The sequence below is a fragment of the Lacerta agilis genome, chromosome 5 (genome assembly GCF_009819535.1).
Source record: "Lacerta agilis isolate rLacAgi1 chromosome 5, rLacAgi1.pri, whole genome shotgun sequence".
Classification (NCBI taxonomy): Eukaryota; Metazoa; Chordata; class Lepidosauria; order Squamata; family Lacertidae; genus Lacerta; species Lacerta agilis.
The window spans coordinates 63778991-63797330 of record NC_046316.1 but is presented as its reverse complement, the minus strand read 5'-3'; the positions used below and the strand labels follow the sequence as shown (position 1 = coordinate 63797330).

General features: G+C 41.7%; 1 protein-coding gene across 1 annotated transcript in view; it reads left to right on the top strand.

The window, feature by feature from the left end:
* Positions 1–17509, top strand: part of RBP1 (retinol binding protein 1) — a 36819-nt gene extending 19310 nt beyond the window's left edge. The window contains exons 3-4 of the mRNA XM_033150238.1: positions 7170–7271; positions 17198–17509. Of these exons, the coding sequence (XP_033006129.1) occupies positions 7170–7271; positions 17198–17251 (156 nt within the window). The 3' untranslated portion in view covers positions 17252–17509. The remainder of the gene's footprint in view (positions 1–7169; positions 7272–17197) is intronic.
* The last annotated feature ends 831 nt before the right edge of the window (positions 17510–18340 follow it).

The following is an 18340-nucleotide window of genomic DNA, read 5'->3' as shown; positions in this document are numbered from 1 at the left end:
TTTGTATCTTCTCATAAGCCTTGTCTTGGTTGTTTATTGATTGATAGCATGGTACACCCCTCCTTTCATCAAGAAGATGGCCTCCAGTCATTTCCAGTATATAAAAATGCAACTCAATAAATGACTTGACAAATAAAACGGTATGATCAGCGAGCAAATTCCCAGTTTTAAAAAAGCAACAAATAAATGTGAAGTCAGCCCTGTTGCATTTAATGGCTCAAGTAAGGGTGCATGGAAATATAGCAAGGATGAGGAATCTCCAGCCCATGGGTCACCGTCAAGTTCAGCTTGTGAGGCCATTTGCCCCCAAACCATGCCCCCTACCATATATCTGACAGCATACATCTGACATCAGGTTGGCTGGATTTGCTGCAGAACCAAATTTCCTCTTTGCAAGCCCTGTGTAGGGCTTTGAAGTCCTGTCTATTATTCCCGGACATCAGATGATTCATAAGTAGGTAGCCCAACTCACCTGTCAAATTTGGCCCATGAGGGGTAGAGAAGGGAAGGAAAGGATCCAATGCATTGTCCAAATCAGGCTCCCACCCCTGAATTACAGCCTAAAAACGATACCAGCTTAAAGAACAGGGTAGATTTCATCTGGCACCTTCAAAAAAATGGCAAAGAAGGCACCAAGTGAACATGTCTGAGAAGTCTGTGATTTTAGGTGCCACCAAGGATCCCCAGATCATACACTGTTTAAGGCTTTAAAGATTAAATCATGTATGGCATGTATACTATTAAGAGTCCCCCCCCCCTCCATATCTGCTGCAGGCTGCAAAATGTGTCTGAAAAGTGTTTTGAAGCATTCTGCTTTTTTATCCAATTACATGTTTTTTCAAACCTATTCTTCATTCAGACTGTCATGTTTCCAAAGGCTTTTAAGAGAGTCACCATGCTACAGTTCACCGATGAACCCAAACAATATAAAAGGGAGGGATGCCTCAGAATGCTGATATGCCAAAAAAAGAGAGGCAGAAAATTATTATTGTGAGCCTTTTTCATGTACACGGTCTGTATCTTGATCCTTGATCATACCTGGACTAGCTAATGTGGTCTTTCTAGCCCAGGTGCATCTTTTAGCATCCTCATGATAGAATTATAGACCTTGTCACACGCAGCCCACAAGCCGTTGAGACAAACAGGCATGCCATAAAATTGATTTGTTCCTCCACAATAGTGAGATACAAGTGGACTTTCTTTTTCTTCCCTGTAGTGAATGCCAAAGCAATATGGGTTGCAGACAATCCACTACAATCCATTCCTACCCTGCTCATAACTTGCAATGATTTGGCATTTAGTTGAAATTCGAGAAGTGAGGAAAGCAAGGAAATGTGCTAACAGATCGCACAGCATTCGCAGCCTGTCCTTAGCATTTCCAACATTGACTCTCCATGCATGTATTTTGAGGAAATGGTTGTAAGGAAACTTGGCAGAAAATGGATACTTCCGTGTGCATGCATAGGCACATGTCAAACTTCAGAATGATCACATTCATTCATTTTACCCCACCCATCTGACTGGATTGCCCCAGCCACTCTGGACTGCTTCCAACAAAATACAGCATCAGACATTAAAAACTTCCTGAAATATACTTCATCCAAGGCTTACAGGGTGGTTTTCAATATAAAAACACAAAAATGCTTATTTCTGACCAGTCTGATCTTAAAAAAGAACCGTGTGTGTCCTTTTTCCAGTTACTTTTCTGCATACTGTTTTAAAATGGAAGACGAGATATGTAACAGCATGCACGACTCTCTGTCAACACCAATGTTAGCTTTAACTGAAATCAATCAAACACAAACGGTCCTACACCATCAAATTCTTAGTTTAGTCACATTAGTTAAGTTAAGCTGATTAAGTGCTTGGAAAGTGCATACAGTACCCTAACATTATGTATTATGTGGGCATGGCCGGCAGTTCATGGTCATAACTGTCTTTTGTTAGGGTTATTTCTAGCTAATGCCTCAATATGTGTGGCTGATTTTTCTTCAAGTGGGTGGAGGGGTGGATCTCAGTAAGTCTGCATGAAAACCCATGTGCACATTTGTTACACAAGATCTGTATGAAAGGAAGCAGACTGGGCTAAGCTAGACTGAAATTCTCCTACAGGTTATGGGGGGGGTATATTTCTTTAGAATTCATAAACCACTCTACATTCAGAGAATATGCAAGAAGTGTACAGAACCAGGCTATAAAACAGTTAAAATGCACGCTTCAAGTAGTCACAGCATGCTTTCCCACTTTGTTGTGTAGCACCACCACCATGTGCATGTGATGGAATGTACTGTAAGGGGAACAGCTTCTAGGTACCCTGCTGCAGAACTGCATCGAGCTTGATACATCAATAGCAATACCTTGAATCTAGCATGGTAGCAAATTGGCAGTCAGTGCACCCCTTTCAACGGAGATGTTGGTGAGAGGTTGCCCCAAACAGCAACCATTCAGTAATGTTTTGCACTAGCTGCAGCTTTCAGGCAAAATTCAAGGGAAGCCCTATGTAAAGGGCATTGCAGTAGTCAAAGCAAATGTGAAACGGAAACTGACAAGATTCCTTCACCTCTAGCTGCAAGCATCTGTGAAGGAAGGAGTGCCTCTCTGTGGAGAACTGATGCAGGGGCAGGGAAATTGCTGCTTGCGGAAGTGCTGTGCTGTGTGTCTTAATCTATGCTCAGCTTTATATTTGCAAATAAACCTAAATGTTATACACATACACAGAACACACCATAGGTCTCTGGTAATGTCTCCTTCCAAATTTGTTTGTTAGCTTTGTATCCTACCAAATGATGCTCAAGGTGGCTAGCAGCAGTAAGAAAGAAGTTTAAGACAATGGAACAGTCAAAAACAGTGCATCAAGAGGGATAAAATGCATCAACTAGATGAACCAAGGCAACAACGGCTGTCTTAATTTCATAACCAGGCCTGAATCCAAATGGAAATGGATCTAAAATAATCCTTTTCATCCAGGAACACCTGAGCTGAGATACCACCAATTTGTTGGGGCCAATTCTTGTTGTTTTTGTGTTGTTGTTGTTGTTGTGGTGGTGGTGGTGGTGGTGGTGTGTTCACATACAGAGTTCCTCCCATGGCTGCTACTGCCTTGGTTTGCCTTTAACTGTTTGGTTTTCAACACGTTTTAATGTAAAACCCACAGCGGGCAAAGAAATCACCCTTGGCCAGGGATAACTGCAGTGCCCATGCAGCAGATAATTCTATCGGGAAACTGTAGCTAAAGGTGTTGTGAGATCTGTCTTCCATCAGAGAATTTATATCTAGCATCCTGACAAGCCGCACCAAGTACTAGTTGATATTTCACTCCCATGGTGTCTTTTGTTAACAAGCTGTTTTGTTTTCTAAGTGGTATACTCTTAAGGGATGAGAAGTGTATCCGCTCAAAGTTTAGAAACGGGGAGAGTTGTTCAGCTTTCAAGACAGGTGTTATCTCCAGGGTGAACACATGTTGCCTTCTAGGGAATTCTCTCTGCCTGCTGTGCACAGTTATCCTTGCCTGTTCTTTTCCCATAGGCAGCGTTCTGGTCGCTTATGTTGTTGATGCTGAGCGCCACTGGGAAACACTTACAATAATTTAAAGAAGCATGTTTATTTTAAGAGAGTGAATTTCAACAGGGAAGATTTATTATGTTTCATGCGCAATTGGAAATGGAACCAGCAGTATTAGTACTAGAAGCTATGAAACTAAATTACATTTTAAAGAAAATGCGCATCTTCGAGCTAGGAGCCACCATGCAAAACATTCTAGTTAGCAAAGAATAATGAAGTTTCCTGGGCGTGGGGTAACCAAAACGTTTTGTTTTCTATGCGTAAACTCCAGTAGAGCTCCAGGATATGTGGATTGCAAAAGGAAGACTGCCTTCCCTAAACATATTTAATCTGAGATTTAAATGTTTCTGAATTCATTAGTGAACTTCAGTAACATTACAACGCTGCAAAAGTCCAGGGCTCTTTTGCAATTACAGGGTGTCAATGGCTTGTGCTTTTCATGCATCCACTGTAATGTACAAAGGAGCATATTGCACATCTCCTCCATGGGACTGGGGAGGGAAGCGTGAACTCCCAGTATAGAAATAGCTTAAATATATGTGTTTTCCTGTTGCACATTACAGTAGAAGTGTTAAGAAACAAAGGCACTCATGTTTCCTCACTTTCCTGCAGTTGGTGAAAGAGGTCTCAGGAAATTTAGGTGGTGTTAAAATATTATACGCATCTGACTTTGGGTGGGTGTACATGTTGCCTCAGCAAATTCAGGCTGTCAGATCTATGTTTATAGAGGTAATGTGAATGTGGAAGAGATGAAACATTTGTAAGAAGGAATCAAAGGAATCAAAAGGAAAGGGAAAGTGCTAGGCACCTGGTATAATAGCAAGCAATTTTATTCTCAAAACATTTTGCAAATAAGTCACAGCAGGTCACCATCGGTTCCAGCCACTCCTTCAGGCCAGATGGTAAAAGTATGCCAAATCCATTTAAAACCTTCTATAAATCCTAATGCAGTGGTACCTCGGGTTAAGAACTTAATTCGTTCTGGAGGTCCGTTCTTAACCTGAAACTGTTCTTAACCTGAAGTACCACTTTAGCTAATGGGGCCTCCCGCTGCTGCTGTGCCACCACCGTGCGATTTCTGTTCTCATCCTGAAGCAAAGTTCTTAACCTGAAGTACTATTTCTGGGTTAGCGGAGTCTGTAACCTGAAGCATCTGTAACCCGAGGTACCACTGTACAGTCATACGTTGTGTTGCGTTAAGTTCATGTTGCGTCTTTTCAGCTTGCGAACGCGGCAAACCCAGAAGTGTATACTTCCGGGTTTCGCCGTGCGTGCACAGTAGCAGTCTGCGTACTTTGCGCATGCACAGAAGCGCTCTATCGCGCTCTGCGCTTGCACAGAAGCACCTCTCTAGTTGCAGACTTTTCGTGTCCGCAACTAGAGGTACCACTGTATGTTATACCCACATTATACCCAGCTAACACAATGAGGACAGCCTGCCTCTTAATTTAAATTCTCCTACTAAGCCTATCAGAGATCAATCTCCTCCATTAATCGGAAGAATAAGAAAAAAGATGTCCACATTTAGCTAGCTAAAAAACCTTTTGAGGAACTAACCAAAGACACTAACCAATAATACAAATGCATCTAAAAATCAAAACATTGGTTTTGAAATAATTTCAGTCTTATTAAAGCAGCAGCATTAAAATAGATTCAGCAGGAAGTTCAGGTGCTTCGATCCCAAGGCATGTTCTCCTCTTCCATCACCACCCCACACAGTTGATTCCATGGAAGTTCACCAACCAATGGTTGGGCAGCCCTTCTCCCACTTGAATCACCTCACCCTGCAGGGCCGGCCCACCCAATATAGGGAAGCAATGGGAGGTGACCACCTCAGGCAGCAGGGGCAGCAGATCTAGCCTCCACGGAATTATCCTCTGCTGCTGCTGTGGTGGCAGCAACAACAACAACTGCAGCACACCCCTTGGAGGCCAGATCTGCCCACCCAATGCCATTTCTGCAGTGGCCTCTTGGTCAATAGGATACACTGTTGGTCTCATAGGAGGTGCTGCTGCTACTACCGGTACATCTTTATTTCGCCTTTGCTCCTGGTGTAGATCTTCACTCACCACTTCCTGTTGAACTAATTAGCCAGATCATAGGCTGCAGGCTTATAGTTTATGTTATCACAGGAATAAGTATTTCTATCTATATATTTGGGGACTGGCTGGTCTGAATCCAATGTCTTGTGTTTGGGAAGGAGTGGGGAAGGACACGGGGAATATTCAGTCAGGCGCAGGTCCTGTGTTTAGCAGTGTTTGTACAGCCCTGTGCAAGTATTACTGAAGTGAATGGAGACCGTGTTGCCTTTAGCATGGTGCGTGCCTTATTTGAACTGTCTGGTATTAATAAAAGAGCCAAAAAAACACCCCTTGCTACAGTTATATTGCTTCCCAAAGATGGGGTGGGGTGGGGGGAAATGGGTTACTGGAAATCATCGATTATGAGAATGCTGGGTTAAGAAGTCCCTTGCCTTCTGTCTTTCTGAAGCCACGCTAAATCACTTGAAAGAAAGATTGGTAAAAAGGAACTATAAAAACCGCTGCATTTTCCCAAGGTCAATTGGCTTTGTAGCCAAAGATTGAAAATGCTGAACAGCGGCTCCTCCTGCTGGTTGAAAAACTGCTTGTGCCTTGTCAACAAAATCCGTGGTAGTGAGGAATGATCAAAGTGCTTGTAATGAATCTAGTTATTTCCCACTTTTGAACTGGGCATTAGACAGGCACAACTTTTTTCTGGCTACATCTGTGCTAAATGCATGTGTAATTCTGCTGACTTCTGTTAAACTAGCACCGATTAGCATAAGCTGTGTGGATTCTATAATTCAGCACATCATTTGTTGACCAAGTCTATCCTTTCCACAGCCTATCGAGTCAACGGGTTATGCATAAAGACAGGAGCTGAACTATAGTGGAGTTTATCGTACCTTAGCTTTTACAATGTGTTTTTCTCACTGTGGATTGTTTTTAAAATGCCCCTTCTTTTAACCCGAGTATATCTACTGTGTAAAAAAAAAACCAGAGAAATCGGAGGAACCAAATAGATAGGTATTTTTAACAATTTATTCGAGATTTTCACATTTCAACATCCAACAGTTCCCCTTAGTTTTCCCTGCTCACCTTCCACTATATCTCCCAACCAAAGATGGTCCCCTCTTAAATAGTTAACCAACTCTACTAAGGTTTTTAAAAAATGCAAAATAAAATAATCTATACAACATAAAAATCACATAAATAGATTAAATTATAGTCTGTTCAGGGTGATATGTTTCCCATTCCATTGGACTCCAGGTGTTATTCTGCAAAGAACTCTAAGGGAGAAATCCTATAGCAAGTTCCACTGGGATGAGTGAGTTAGGCTCTGATGAATTTCTCACTTACCGGTAGTCTGAAGGCTACACCAGTTTATTTCCCTCGTTATTGGTTCATTTGGAAAAACTGCAGTTGTCTTCTTTTGGAAGAAGCTGCAGCTGCAACAACAACAACAACAACAATATTGCTCCTCCATTCAGTATTGAGTTTTGCTTCCTAAAGGAAATTGACCCCAACTGGGTTTTAGCTGATGAATTTAAAAGTTACCATCATACTTTTTTTAATGCATTTTACTAGACCTGTGTGATGTGGGACGGAGATAAACTTCTTTGTGTACAGAAAGGAGAAAAAGAAGGCCGTGGCTGGACCCAGTGGATTGAAGGGGATGAAATGCACTTGGTAAGGACATGCAATGTTTCGAATATATTTCCCTCACCTCTCTCCACTCCCCAAAGTCTTTATTTGTTCATATGGCTAAATGCAATAATCCGCAATTTGCTTGTGCATTATGCTGGCTAACTCTGGAGTAATTAAGCATTGGCATTGTGTTTGATTTACTTCTAAGGCAATAATCTCTTTTGTGTCCCTGTCATAAATAGCAGCATTCTAAATTCAGCAAATCTTTATATTGACCGTCAAATTGCTTTGATCTGTTTAAACAAGAGAAAGCATGTAACAGAAGTGCCCTTGACTCACTCTGTGATACAAAACGGTGAGTGGCTGGGGAAGATTTTTGCATCCCAAACCACAGGTCATAAGTGGAGGGAAGGAGCTATTTTATTTTATTTTATTTTTAAGGCTATAATTTTTGTAGCTTGGGAAATGAAAGAGAGCAATTCCGTTTTGAAAGTATTATTTTCTTTCTAACCATTATTTCTGACTTTCTGAGATAGTAGGACCTAATAAAGTTTATTGCTACTGCTTTTTCAAGTGTGTTGTTTATAGCCCTCTTGAAAGTCCTCTTCCCACAGGGGGCTACAAACCCATCCCTGAGAACTTACTGCCTACTAAATGCACTTCACCATTTGTTTAGGATGCTAACTTGGTAAACATCCAGGTGAGCCATTGAGATTGTAGATGGATGGAGCTTTCAAGTTTGAATTTCCATCAAAACCAACAGGACGAACGGAAGTAAATGAGAGAGAGATAGTTGGGTTGGAACTTAGAGACTTGTCTCTGAATCTCACTGCAGCCTTTATTGCATAACTCTCAACTTCTTCGCCATCTGTAAAATGAGACAACAATTTCAACACCAACACTCTAATCCTAGGAATATTTAATTTGAAGCCGGTCCTATTGATTCTAATGGCATATGCTTCCAAGAGAGGCTCTGTGCAGGCATTGCAATTAGGGAGGGCAGCTGGAGAAGCAGGATATCTCTGCTGCCTCTGCTGCTTTTTCAGTCACCTGGTAAAGTAGCTGCCTGAAGCAGGGAGCCTTTGATATCACACATTTTGGGGTTATAAAGTGCACAGGGTCCACACACACACTTCAGACGGTTGCAACAGAGGACACAGAGCTAGTGCACTTATTCCTGCTGCCCCCATATATTTACATTTTCCTAATTATATGGGACTTAAGTGAAATTAATTTCTAATCCTTAGGGGCAAACTAGATATTGATAATAATGTATTGTAATGATCAGGCCAATGGCAGCTTTCTACTCAGGGTGAGTAACAGCTAGCAGTGACCATTTTTACCAGGAGCACAGTGAAGAGTTGACCTTTCCTGTGGTTCCCATCTTGATTGAGCCCCCATGAAGCTGTTGTTTTAAAAGTAAAAGATAAGACACTTTAAAATGTCAGTGCACACACACATTTAACAGGAAGTTTAGACCAACCGTTATAGTATTATAAAACTGTATGGTGATAATAACGTCACACATAATTTCTCCTGCTAATTTTCTGTAGAATTCATACCTGAAAGAATCTGCATGATAATCCTCTGGCAAAGTTTGTTTTAATTAAAGCATTGCCAGGGCTGCAGCCATTATCACTACACGGAGGGAAATAACTGGTGTGTCCTATGTTCACAAAACAGAGCTATTCTATTGCCGAGGGGATTCCTAAACAAAGAATAGAGAAATGCCTTGAGTGTCTCCATTTGTTTGTAATATGGTGCTGCACTCACTTAGGGAGCCTCACTTTACCTTGCCTACTGTAGGCTTTGCTCCATGCCCCATAAGCACAGGACACCTTTGCCTGGCGGTGCTGTGACCCATAGATTGCAGCAAAATACGGGGCAAGGTTTTGCCCAGTATCTTGTTTGTGTGGTGGGATCATGGGGAAAAGCTGTCCCATAAGCCCTTGCAAAGGAGAGGGGAATGCCTTAATAAGGCTGCTTCCCCTGGAACTCAGGGCCATTTTGCCTGGAGAGCTCCCTGCCTGCCCACCCTCGGGTTAGAGCCTTCACTGAGCAATTCTGGGTCGCTGGTTGACAGGGTTGGAAAGGGATATTTCTCTCAACTTGATTGGTACATGGTTGAGGGATTTCCCCCCACCTTTCCCTCAGTGAAATTATGGCCTTCCTTTGTTAGGCGAAGAACATTGTTTGTATGAGGGTGGAAATGGCATTGCGCAGGATCAACATAATACAGGGGGGTCCCCATAAGGAGCCTAAGGACATAATTCATCATGGCACTCCCAAGCTCAGGTTGGGGTATCTGCCTGGTAGAAATCTGCACCTTGGTCGCCCAGTGAGACCTTGCTTGCTTGGCTTGCACCATGGCAAGGTTCAACACTGGCTGACTTGCACAGAACAGGTTTGGGGAGGTCCAAACCTGGCAGATCCATTCCATCAACATGGGGCTTGTAGAATGATGAACTGATCCTTGGACCCAACACCATGCTAACCCTTGCTCTGCCTGCTGCAGACAATAAAGATTTGGCCTGATTTTCTCCCATCACTGTTCCACATTGTTCTTATTGTGCTGCTCTCGTGGGTCACATAATGTGTCTACTTGGCAAATAATTTTCCGCCACCAGAGCTGTAACTTCCTCATGAGACCATAGTTAAGGAGCAGTAACTAGAAAGAGTGCTGTGTTGAGAGTGGAGTCTCTGGTAACATGATTTACCGGCAAGCCACTTAGATCCTTGGGTTTCCAAGCCTTACTCTACTCTCCAAGAGTACCTCTAAGAGAACTATGTTACAGTCCTATATGTGTGTCAGAATTCAATCCCTTTGAGTTAATGGAGTTTACTCAAACATAAGTGGACTACAGCATTAGTTAGTGACCAAATTCACATCTACTTTCAACTAGTTATGCACATCAGGGGTTTGACTGGGGGGATAGATAGATAGATACAGTAGATATAGATAGATAGATAGATAGATAGATAGATAGATAGATAGATAGATAGATGATAGATAGATAGATAGATAGATATAGATATTTCTAAACTGCCATATCCTAATCCTCCATTGTTTGTATTTTATTTATGCTTTGTGACAGCTTAAATTATCACTTCTCTTACCTGCTTCTGAAAGCATCATTCATCTTTCCTCCCCTCCTCAAAAATAAATAAATACCCCTGTTGTGTCATTAATGTATTTGGATATCTCATTTTTGTTAGAGATTTCAGTGACCTACTGCAGAAAGGAAATGCAGCTGTTATCTATAAGCAATTAGTAGTTGGCAGAAAGCCCAGATTGCTCTCTCTCTGACCATTAGCAAGCACCTGTGATTGGTCAGTGGAGTACTTAAAGAACTCAGCTTTCACTGAGAGGGTGTGGTAGGTGCTGGTGTGTGGCGTTAGGTTGATGAGAGAGAGAGAGACAGAGAGAGGAAAAGATTTTATGTTTTGTTTCTTTTATTTTGTAAAGTCTGTAAATAGTAACTTATGGATGCTAGTTGCTTCAATCAATAAATACTGCATATAGTTATCCAGTGAGTTGCTGAGTTCCTGCGTTGAGCTGTCTAGTCAATTTCACAACAGCCAGAAGCTTCCAGAAAGGCTGCGTCTAACTCTGCTGTGTCCAGGAATACGTTATACTCCTGACACTAAATCCCAAAGGTTATGATTGTCTTAAGAGGTTATGGGAGTCCCAGACTGTGGCTGGTGATTGGCTGAAGCTGGTGAAGCTGTGGACGCGTGGAACTGCACAAGACAGACAACAGCTGCAGGGTGTCATTGCTGGATGCTGTGGATTCCTGTGTTCTCTCTCGGAAGCTGTGAGTAGCTGGTTCCTGGGTTGTTAGGAAACATTGCTCTCAGATGGCTTCTCAACCGTTTCAGATGGCGTTTGAGCGTCTGAATGACCACAACTACTTGCTTTGGTCTGAGCGTATGCAGGCTGTGTTACAGAGGGACCATCTCTGGCTGGCAGTAAATAAGCCACCTGCAAAGCCTGATGATGAAGATCAGGACAGAGACCAAAGAGCAAGGGCCACCATAGTCTTGGGGCTGGAAGACTCTCAGTTACCGCATGTGAGAGGGATTAAGTCGGCAAAAGGCGTGTGGAAGGCGTTGAAAGACCTTCATGTGCGTGAGACAGCAGGTTCCAAACTGTTTCTTCGCAAGGCGTTGTATAAAGCAATGTTGCAGCCTGGAGTTACAATGCAAGATCATTTGCACAGTTTGCAGATGAAATTTGTAGCGCTTCAAGAAAGAGACTGTGTATTAGACCAGCAGGAGAAAGTGTCTATAATTTTGAGCTCTCTTCCTGAAAGCTGGGACAATCTAGTCATGACATTTGAAGCGATGAAAGAAGAAGATTTGACTGTTAATTACGTAACTGGGCGTTTGCTGGAAGAATGGCAGAAGCGGGAGGACAGGTCGTTAATTTCAGAGGCTTCGGCAAGCGGTCGGCTTGTAAAGAATGCAAGCAGCGTTCCAGAAGGGAAGCAACAACAACGTCCGTGTCCGGCGTCTGGTGAAGAGTCCGCTTATGCTGTGTGTCGGTGCTATCGCTGTGGGTCAACGCGGCATTTGAGAAAATGGTGTCCAGAGGCGGCCAAGCAGCAGCGACAGGAGCAGCAGCAGCGTCAGGAGCAGCAGCAGCGTCAGGAGCAGCAGCAAAGACAGAAGAAATTCTTCAAACGCACCAAGTCAGCGCAACTTGTGACTGCCGTGGTTAAGTGTGCTGATGAGAAACAGACTGTCTGGGTGGTAGATTCAGGAGCTTCTCGGCACATAGTAAATTCAGAGAAAGTTTTTGTTTCTAAGGGCCAAACACAAAGCAGTCAGGTAGCTTTAGCTGATGGGAGAACTTCTGAGGTACATTCAGGGGGTTCTGTATATGTTCCTTGTCTGCGTGAGTGCCTGGAGAATGTGCTGTATGTACCATCACTAAGAAGCAATTTAATGTCAGTTGATTGTTTGCTTAAAGCTGGGTTTAAAGTTCATTTTGAAAACAACAGCTGTATTATTAAAAAGAATGGTGAGGTTCTTGGCACTGCTAAGCCAGAAGGTGGTTTGTTTAAACTTAAAGCTGGTTCTTCAGTCGCAGCAGTGGTCAGTAATTCTCAACCTGTGTTAAACAACAAAGCTATGCATAACAACTGTTTACATTTACTGCATAGGAAGCTAGGCCATGCTGGATGGAAAAGTGTTTTGAAAATGCCTGAGTTAGCTGATGGATGTAAGCTAGAGAGTTGCAATAAGTATTTGGACTGCAATGTATGTAAGAAAGTCAAAATTTGCAGAGTTCCATTTCCCAGAAGTGATAGAGTAAGTGACTCACCACTACAGCTTGTCCATTTGGATGTAATTGGTCCTTTTGCTGTAAGCAGGGGTGGAGCACGTTTTTCTCTAACAATTGTGGACGATGCAACACGTTTTTCTTGGGCCTATCCCATGAAACACAAGGGAGATGTATTTACCAAATTCAAAAGCTGGGTAGCATCAGTGGAGAGGTTTTTTTCTGTTAAAGTGAAAAGAATTCAGAGCGATCGTGGAGGTGAATTCATGTCTAATGCTTTCAGAGATTGGTTGCAGAAACATGGTATTGGGCATCGAAAAAGTAATGTTTTTTGTCCACAGGAAAATGGTGTGGCGGAACGCAAAAATAGATCATTACAGGACATGATGCATTCAATGCTTGAGGATGCTGGGTTACCTATGTCTTACTGGGCTGAAAGTATGTTAACTTCGTGTTATATTCAGAATAGGCTGTTCCATCAGACTATTGGTACTACTCCTTATTTCAAATTGTTTGGAAAGAAACCTAAGATAGATCATCTACATGTTTTTGGTTCTAAAGCGTGGGTACAGATTCCAAAGCAAATGAGAAAGAAAGGGGAGCCTAAATCTAAGCAATTAATTTTTGTAGGCTACCAAGAGTTTTCAAAGGGTTACAGATTTGCTGAAGGTACTAATGGAATTGTGATATCTAGAAATGCCAAGTTTTGTGAGCACGCTGGCTGGGAGAAATTGCATGCAAACACAGAGGTTTGGTTTGATTCCCAAAGGTTTAACAGTGAAAAAGAGACTCAGAGTTCAGAAACTGTGGGGAAGAAAAGTGCTGAGTCATTATCTCCAAAGCAAGAGGCAGATCAGTCGTCGCCTGTTCCTAAGCAACAGCAAGGGGGGCGAACGTCTGAGGGGGAAGATGAAACAGAGGAAACTTTTACTCCTAGGAGGTCAAAGCGAGAAAACAAAGGAGTGCCTCCGAATCGTTATTGTTCTAGCACAGGCAGTGTATGTAATGTAACGATAGAGCCTCAAAGTTTCCAGGAAGTTTTGGCATTACCACAACAACAGGCAGATTTGTGGAAACAAGCCATGAATGAAGAAATGGCATCTCTTAATGAGCATGAGGTGTTTACACCTGTGGCAACACCTAAGGGAGTGAAGGTGATTGGGTGCAAGTGGGTGTACAAACTTAAACCTTTGGTTACAGGAGGATACAAATACAAGGCTCGCTTAGTAGCGCAAGGTTTTTCTCAAAAGCCTGGTTTAGACTTTGATGAAACCTTTGCACCTACAGCTAAAAGTGAGAGTGTCAGGTTACTGCTAGCCATAGCAGCGAAGCGAAAGCTTAAAGTCAACCATTTTGATGTACAAACCGCATATTTACATGCACCTTTGAATGAAGACATTTATCTTGCTGAGCCACCCGGGTATGAGACGGGTAACGGAGTGTTAAAACTCAATAAAGCTCTTTATGGTCTCCGGCAGGCCGCGAGATCTTGGAATAAATGTTTACATGCAGCTTTAATTTCATTCCGATTTCGACAAAGTGTAGCTGATAACTGTGTCTACGTGCGTGGAACTGGTGACAAACAAGAGTATTGCCTTGTGTATGTTGATGACTTATTACACATGAGTAAGTCAGACAAACAAACTAAAGCATTTGCTGCACAACTATCCAAAAAGTTTAAAGTGAAAGATCTTGGTTCAATTAAGTCTTATTTAGGTCTGGAAGTGTGCTGGGCAAAGGATGGGAGTTGTTTAATCAGTCAGCAGAGCAAAATTAAACAGCTTCTGGCAACATATAACATGCAAGACTGTAAAGGATCTGCTATTCCTATGGAACTAGGATTCATTAAATCACTTCACACAGATGAAAGTCCTATGTTTGAACATCCTGAGTTATATCAGTCAGCAATTGGAAGTTTAATGTTTCTGAGTCAATGGTCAAGACCTGATATAAGTTACACAGTGGGAATACTTAGCAGGCAGGTATCAAAGCCATCGCTTAATGCCTGGAAAGCAGTGAAATTTTTGCTAAGGTATTTGAAACAAACAATTGGCCATGTGTTAAAACTTAGTTCTGCAGGAGATGAACTGTTACATTGTTATTCAGATAGTGACTGGGGAAATTTACCGGATAGAAAATCTGTTACAGGTTTGGTCATTATGTTTGGAGGGGCTTTAATTGGCTGGAAGTCAAGAAAACAGAGTATAGTGAGTGTTTCTTCGACAGAATCAGAATTCGCGTCGTTAAGTGCGTTATGTTCCGAATTGACGTATTTCAAGCAATTGTTAACAGATCTGAATGTAAATTGTGAAAAGCCAATACAAGTTTGCATTGATAATCAAGCGTGCATTGCTTTGAGTAATACTGAAAGTTTTAAGTCACGTTCAAAACATGTGTCAGTGAAATACCAAAATGTAAGATGCAGTGTACAGAACAATTTAATTTCATGTATCTATGTACCAAGTGATCAGAATGTTGCAGATGTGTTAACAAAGCCATTGAACAAAGTGAAGAACAAACAAATGTGTAAAAGTTTGGGTTTGCTTGATGAAGTGAGTTAAAAGAACTCTGTATATGCACAGGAGTTAATTGCTACGATAAACAGCTGTGAGGGGGTGTTAGAGATTTCAGTGACCTACTGCAGAAAGGAAATGCAGCTGTTATCTATAAGCAATTAGTAGTTGGCAGAAAGCCCAGATTGCTCTCTCTCTGACCATTAGCAAGCACCTGTGATTGGTCAGTGGAGTACTTAAAGAACTCAGCTTTCACTGAGAGGGTGTGGTAGGTGCTGGTGTGTGGCGTTAGGTTGATGAGAGAGAGAGAGACAGAGAGAGGAAAAGATTTTATGTTTTGTTTCTTTTATTTTGTAAAGTCTGTAAATAGTAACTTATGGATGCTAGTTGCTTCAATCAATAAATACTGCATATAGTTATCCAGTGAGTTGCTGAGTTCCTGCGTTGAGCTGTCTAGTCAATTTCACAACAGCCAGAAGCTTCCAGAAAGGCTGCGTCTAACTCTGCTGTGTCCAGGAATACGTTATACTCCTGACACTAAATCCCAAAGGTTATGATTGTCTTAAGAATTTTCACATGCTTGTATCTTTGAGAGTATCTGAATATGTAGGGCATTCGGGCGCCATAAAAATGGTTATATGATGCTTCAGTAATAATTTTATGGTCCTATTGAACTTCAGACAATATTCCAAATGTTAATTAATTAATCCTTTTATAACATCTATTAAGTGATCTGCCATAAGCTTTTGGCATTTATTCACCATTCTTTCCAGGCAGATTATTTTCCAAGTCAGCATTTTTTAATTAATTAAAACACACACATCTTATGTTAACTCCCATTCCACTTTAGGCTTTATTTCTCTGCTGCTGTCAAGTCGTTCCTGAGTTTCTTCTGAATTGTGATCTCCCTTTCTCTTCAATAGATGGCCCTTTGTTGTGAGATCACACATCCTGGCTACATTTACTCCTTTATCAAATCCATTGACACAAAAAATGAACAGAATGTGTGCCAGTATTTTTTCATTTGTTGAATCACTTCCATTCAGTCTGTCCCACTTTCTGGTACTTTTTGAAATCTAAAGTGCACTTTCTTCCCTCTTCCAGTTCCATTCAGATCACTCACCTGCTTTAGGTCACTCACCCCAGGAATGGATTTTTCTCAACTAGATTAATATTTTCTGTGAAGTGATATCAAAAGTTTTTCTTTAGACTGAGAAAATTATGCCCATAGCATCCAGGTCATTTAAAAAAAAAAAACAGTGTTATCTTTTAAAATAGCGTTAACTTTGTCCAAAGGTATCTCCCTTAAAAATACTAGTTTGATCTTTTCTAATAAATCAAAGGTATCTCAATTCCTTCCCCACACCTCTCCTTTTAGGTGCAAATATCCTATTCTCTATGGGGACTACTCAGGTTGAAGGTTAAGAGATTCTTGAAACACCTCCAGAATGCTTCCTTTAGTCTAAAGGGCTTTGGAGTGTATATGCTGGAAACTTTTAACTGGTGCACAAAATGGCTGCTGGGTTGTTAACAGCCGTTTGATCAGTGGCAGACCTTGGGGTCTCAAATTTCAGTGGTGCCCTGTGTGACACCAAAATGCAGTGCGCGCCCCCCAAAAACCTCTCATCTTCCATTCTACAACATAATTCCGGTGCCCAGTGCAGGTGAAATGGTGGCACTCCCCTAAATCCACTTCTGGTTTGATCATACTGTGCTGCTCTTTGCCTGCCTGCACTGGGTTCTGCTTTTGTTTTCAGGACCGAGGTGCTGATTTTAAGTTTAAAAACCAGCTTGGAACCCCAGTACCTGATGAAAAGCCTCTCCCATATGTTCCTACCCAGCCCACATTGCCATCTCCAAAGGCCCTTCTCAGCCTACCGAGGTGCAATGAGAGAAAGGAGGGAGGATGAGCCACATAGATATAAAAGAGTAGAATGAAGTGTCTTGTTATCTGGATAGGTAATATCTTCATTCATACTGAGAAAACATTTTAAAATGTCCCCAGATAAGCTTTTATGTTTGTGAAAGGGCCACACACTCCCAGTGTAATCATTCAGCTATTTCTGTTTGACTATGCTTACTGTTCGATTCTGAGGAAGACATCAGTGTTTGTGTATGAAGAACAAGGTGTTTGAAGAAGTAGCATTTAAGTATTAACTTTTCTTTTTCAGGAAATAAGAGCATGTGGCGTCAAATGTAAGCAAGTATTTAAGAAGGTACAGTGATGAACCTGAACCCAGAGGCCAAGAGGGTCGAATAGAATGGATGGACCAGTTGCCAAACTTACAACCCTATTACTGCACAAAAATCTTGTTATCCCTTAACACCTAGAAAGGAGCCCATGGCCAACATCTAGTCATGTCTAATTGGAGCTCTGTAGTGGATTTTGTTGCTTATATGATATTTTTTAAAGCAATAGTTGAGTCTGAATGAGCATCATCATCATCATGTAGAAGTTCAGATTAAAGCTGATGAAACCTGAATTATGTGTGATTTCATTTTCATATAAATATGCAGATTTTTTTTGTTTTTTTAAAAAGGGTTTTCTGTGAAGTTTGATACTCACTTTGACTGCTAAGCATATTGTACCAGAACTGTGCATAAAATACAATGCTGAGTCCAGACTTGCTTATCTTAAATGGCAGAACTACATAAAGAGTGATCAAGCCTTTTCTCTGGAACTGTTAGATTTGAGGAGCTGGTTTAGGTGGACCCCAGACTATGATGATGAGGGCAGTTGCTGCTGTTGGCAGAGTTTCTCCTAATGGGGTTTTGCTTATGTGTTCATTGCAATGGACCGCCATTTTCCTGCATATGCATTGGGGATAAAATCAAGGCACTTATTTATTCTTTAGTTATTGAAGCCTGTTTCACCCATCACTTCAGATGGGACTCCAAGAACAACTTATAGATCAATTAAAAAAAACAAGATGGGACAAGATTTCCCAGGATGGTTTATTGATTTATTCTATTTTGTGTATCCCACTCTCCAGTCAATAACTGTCTCCCAAATGGCTCACATCAATTAAAAGAGAGAGAGAGACTGGAGAGTGGATGGAAAATGCAGAGGAAGGGGATTATTTATCCAGGGACAGAATGGAATGAGGAGGTATTTATATGCAGTCTGAGCCAGGCTGATCTTCCCTGTGGATACCTGTGGATAAAGGGTAATGTTGCACATACATGGATTCAGAATACAGGGGTGGGGGTCCACTGGGGCCAGAGTGAACAGTAATGGGTACACAGCATGGGACCCTATCTTCTAAGAGTACCCACTGGCATGTGACACCAGTTAAAAAATTTCAAGTGGGAAA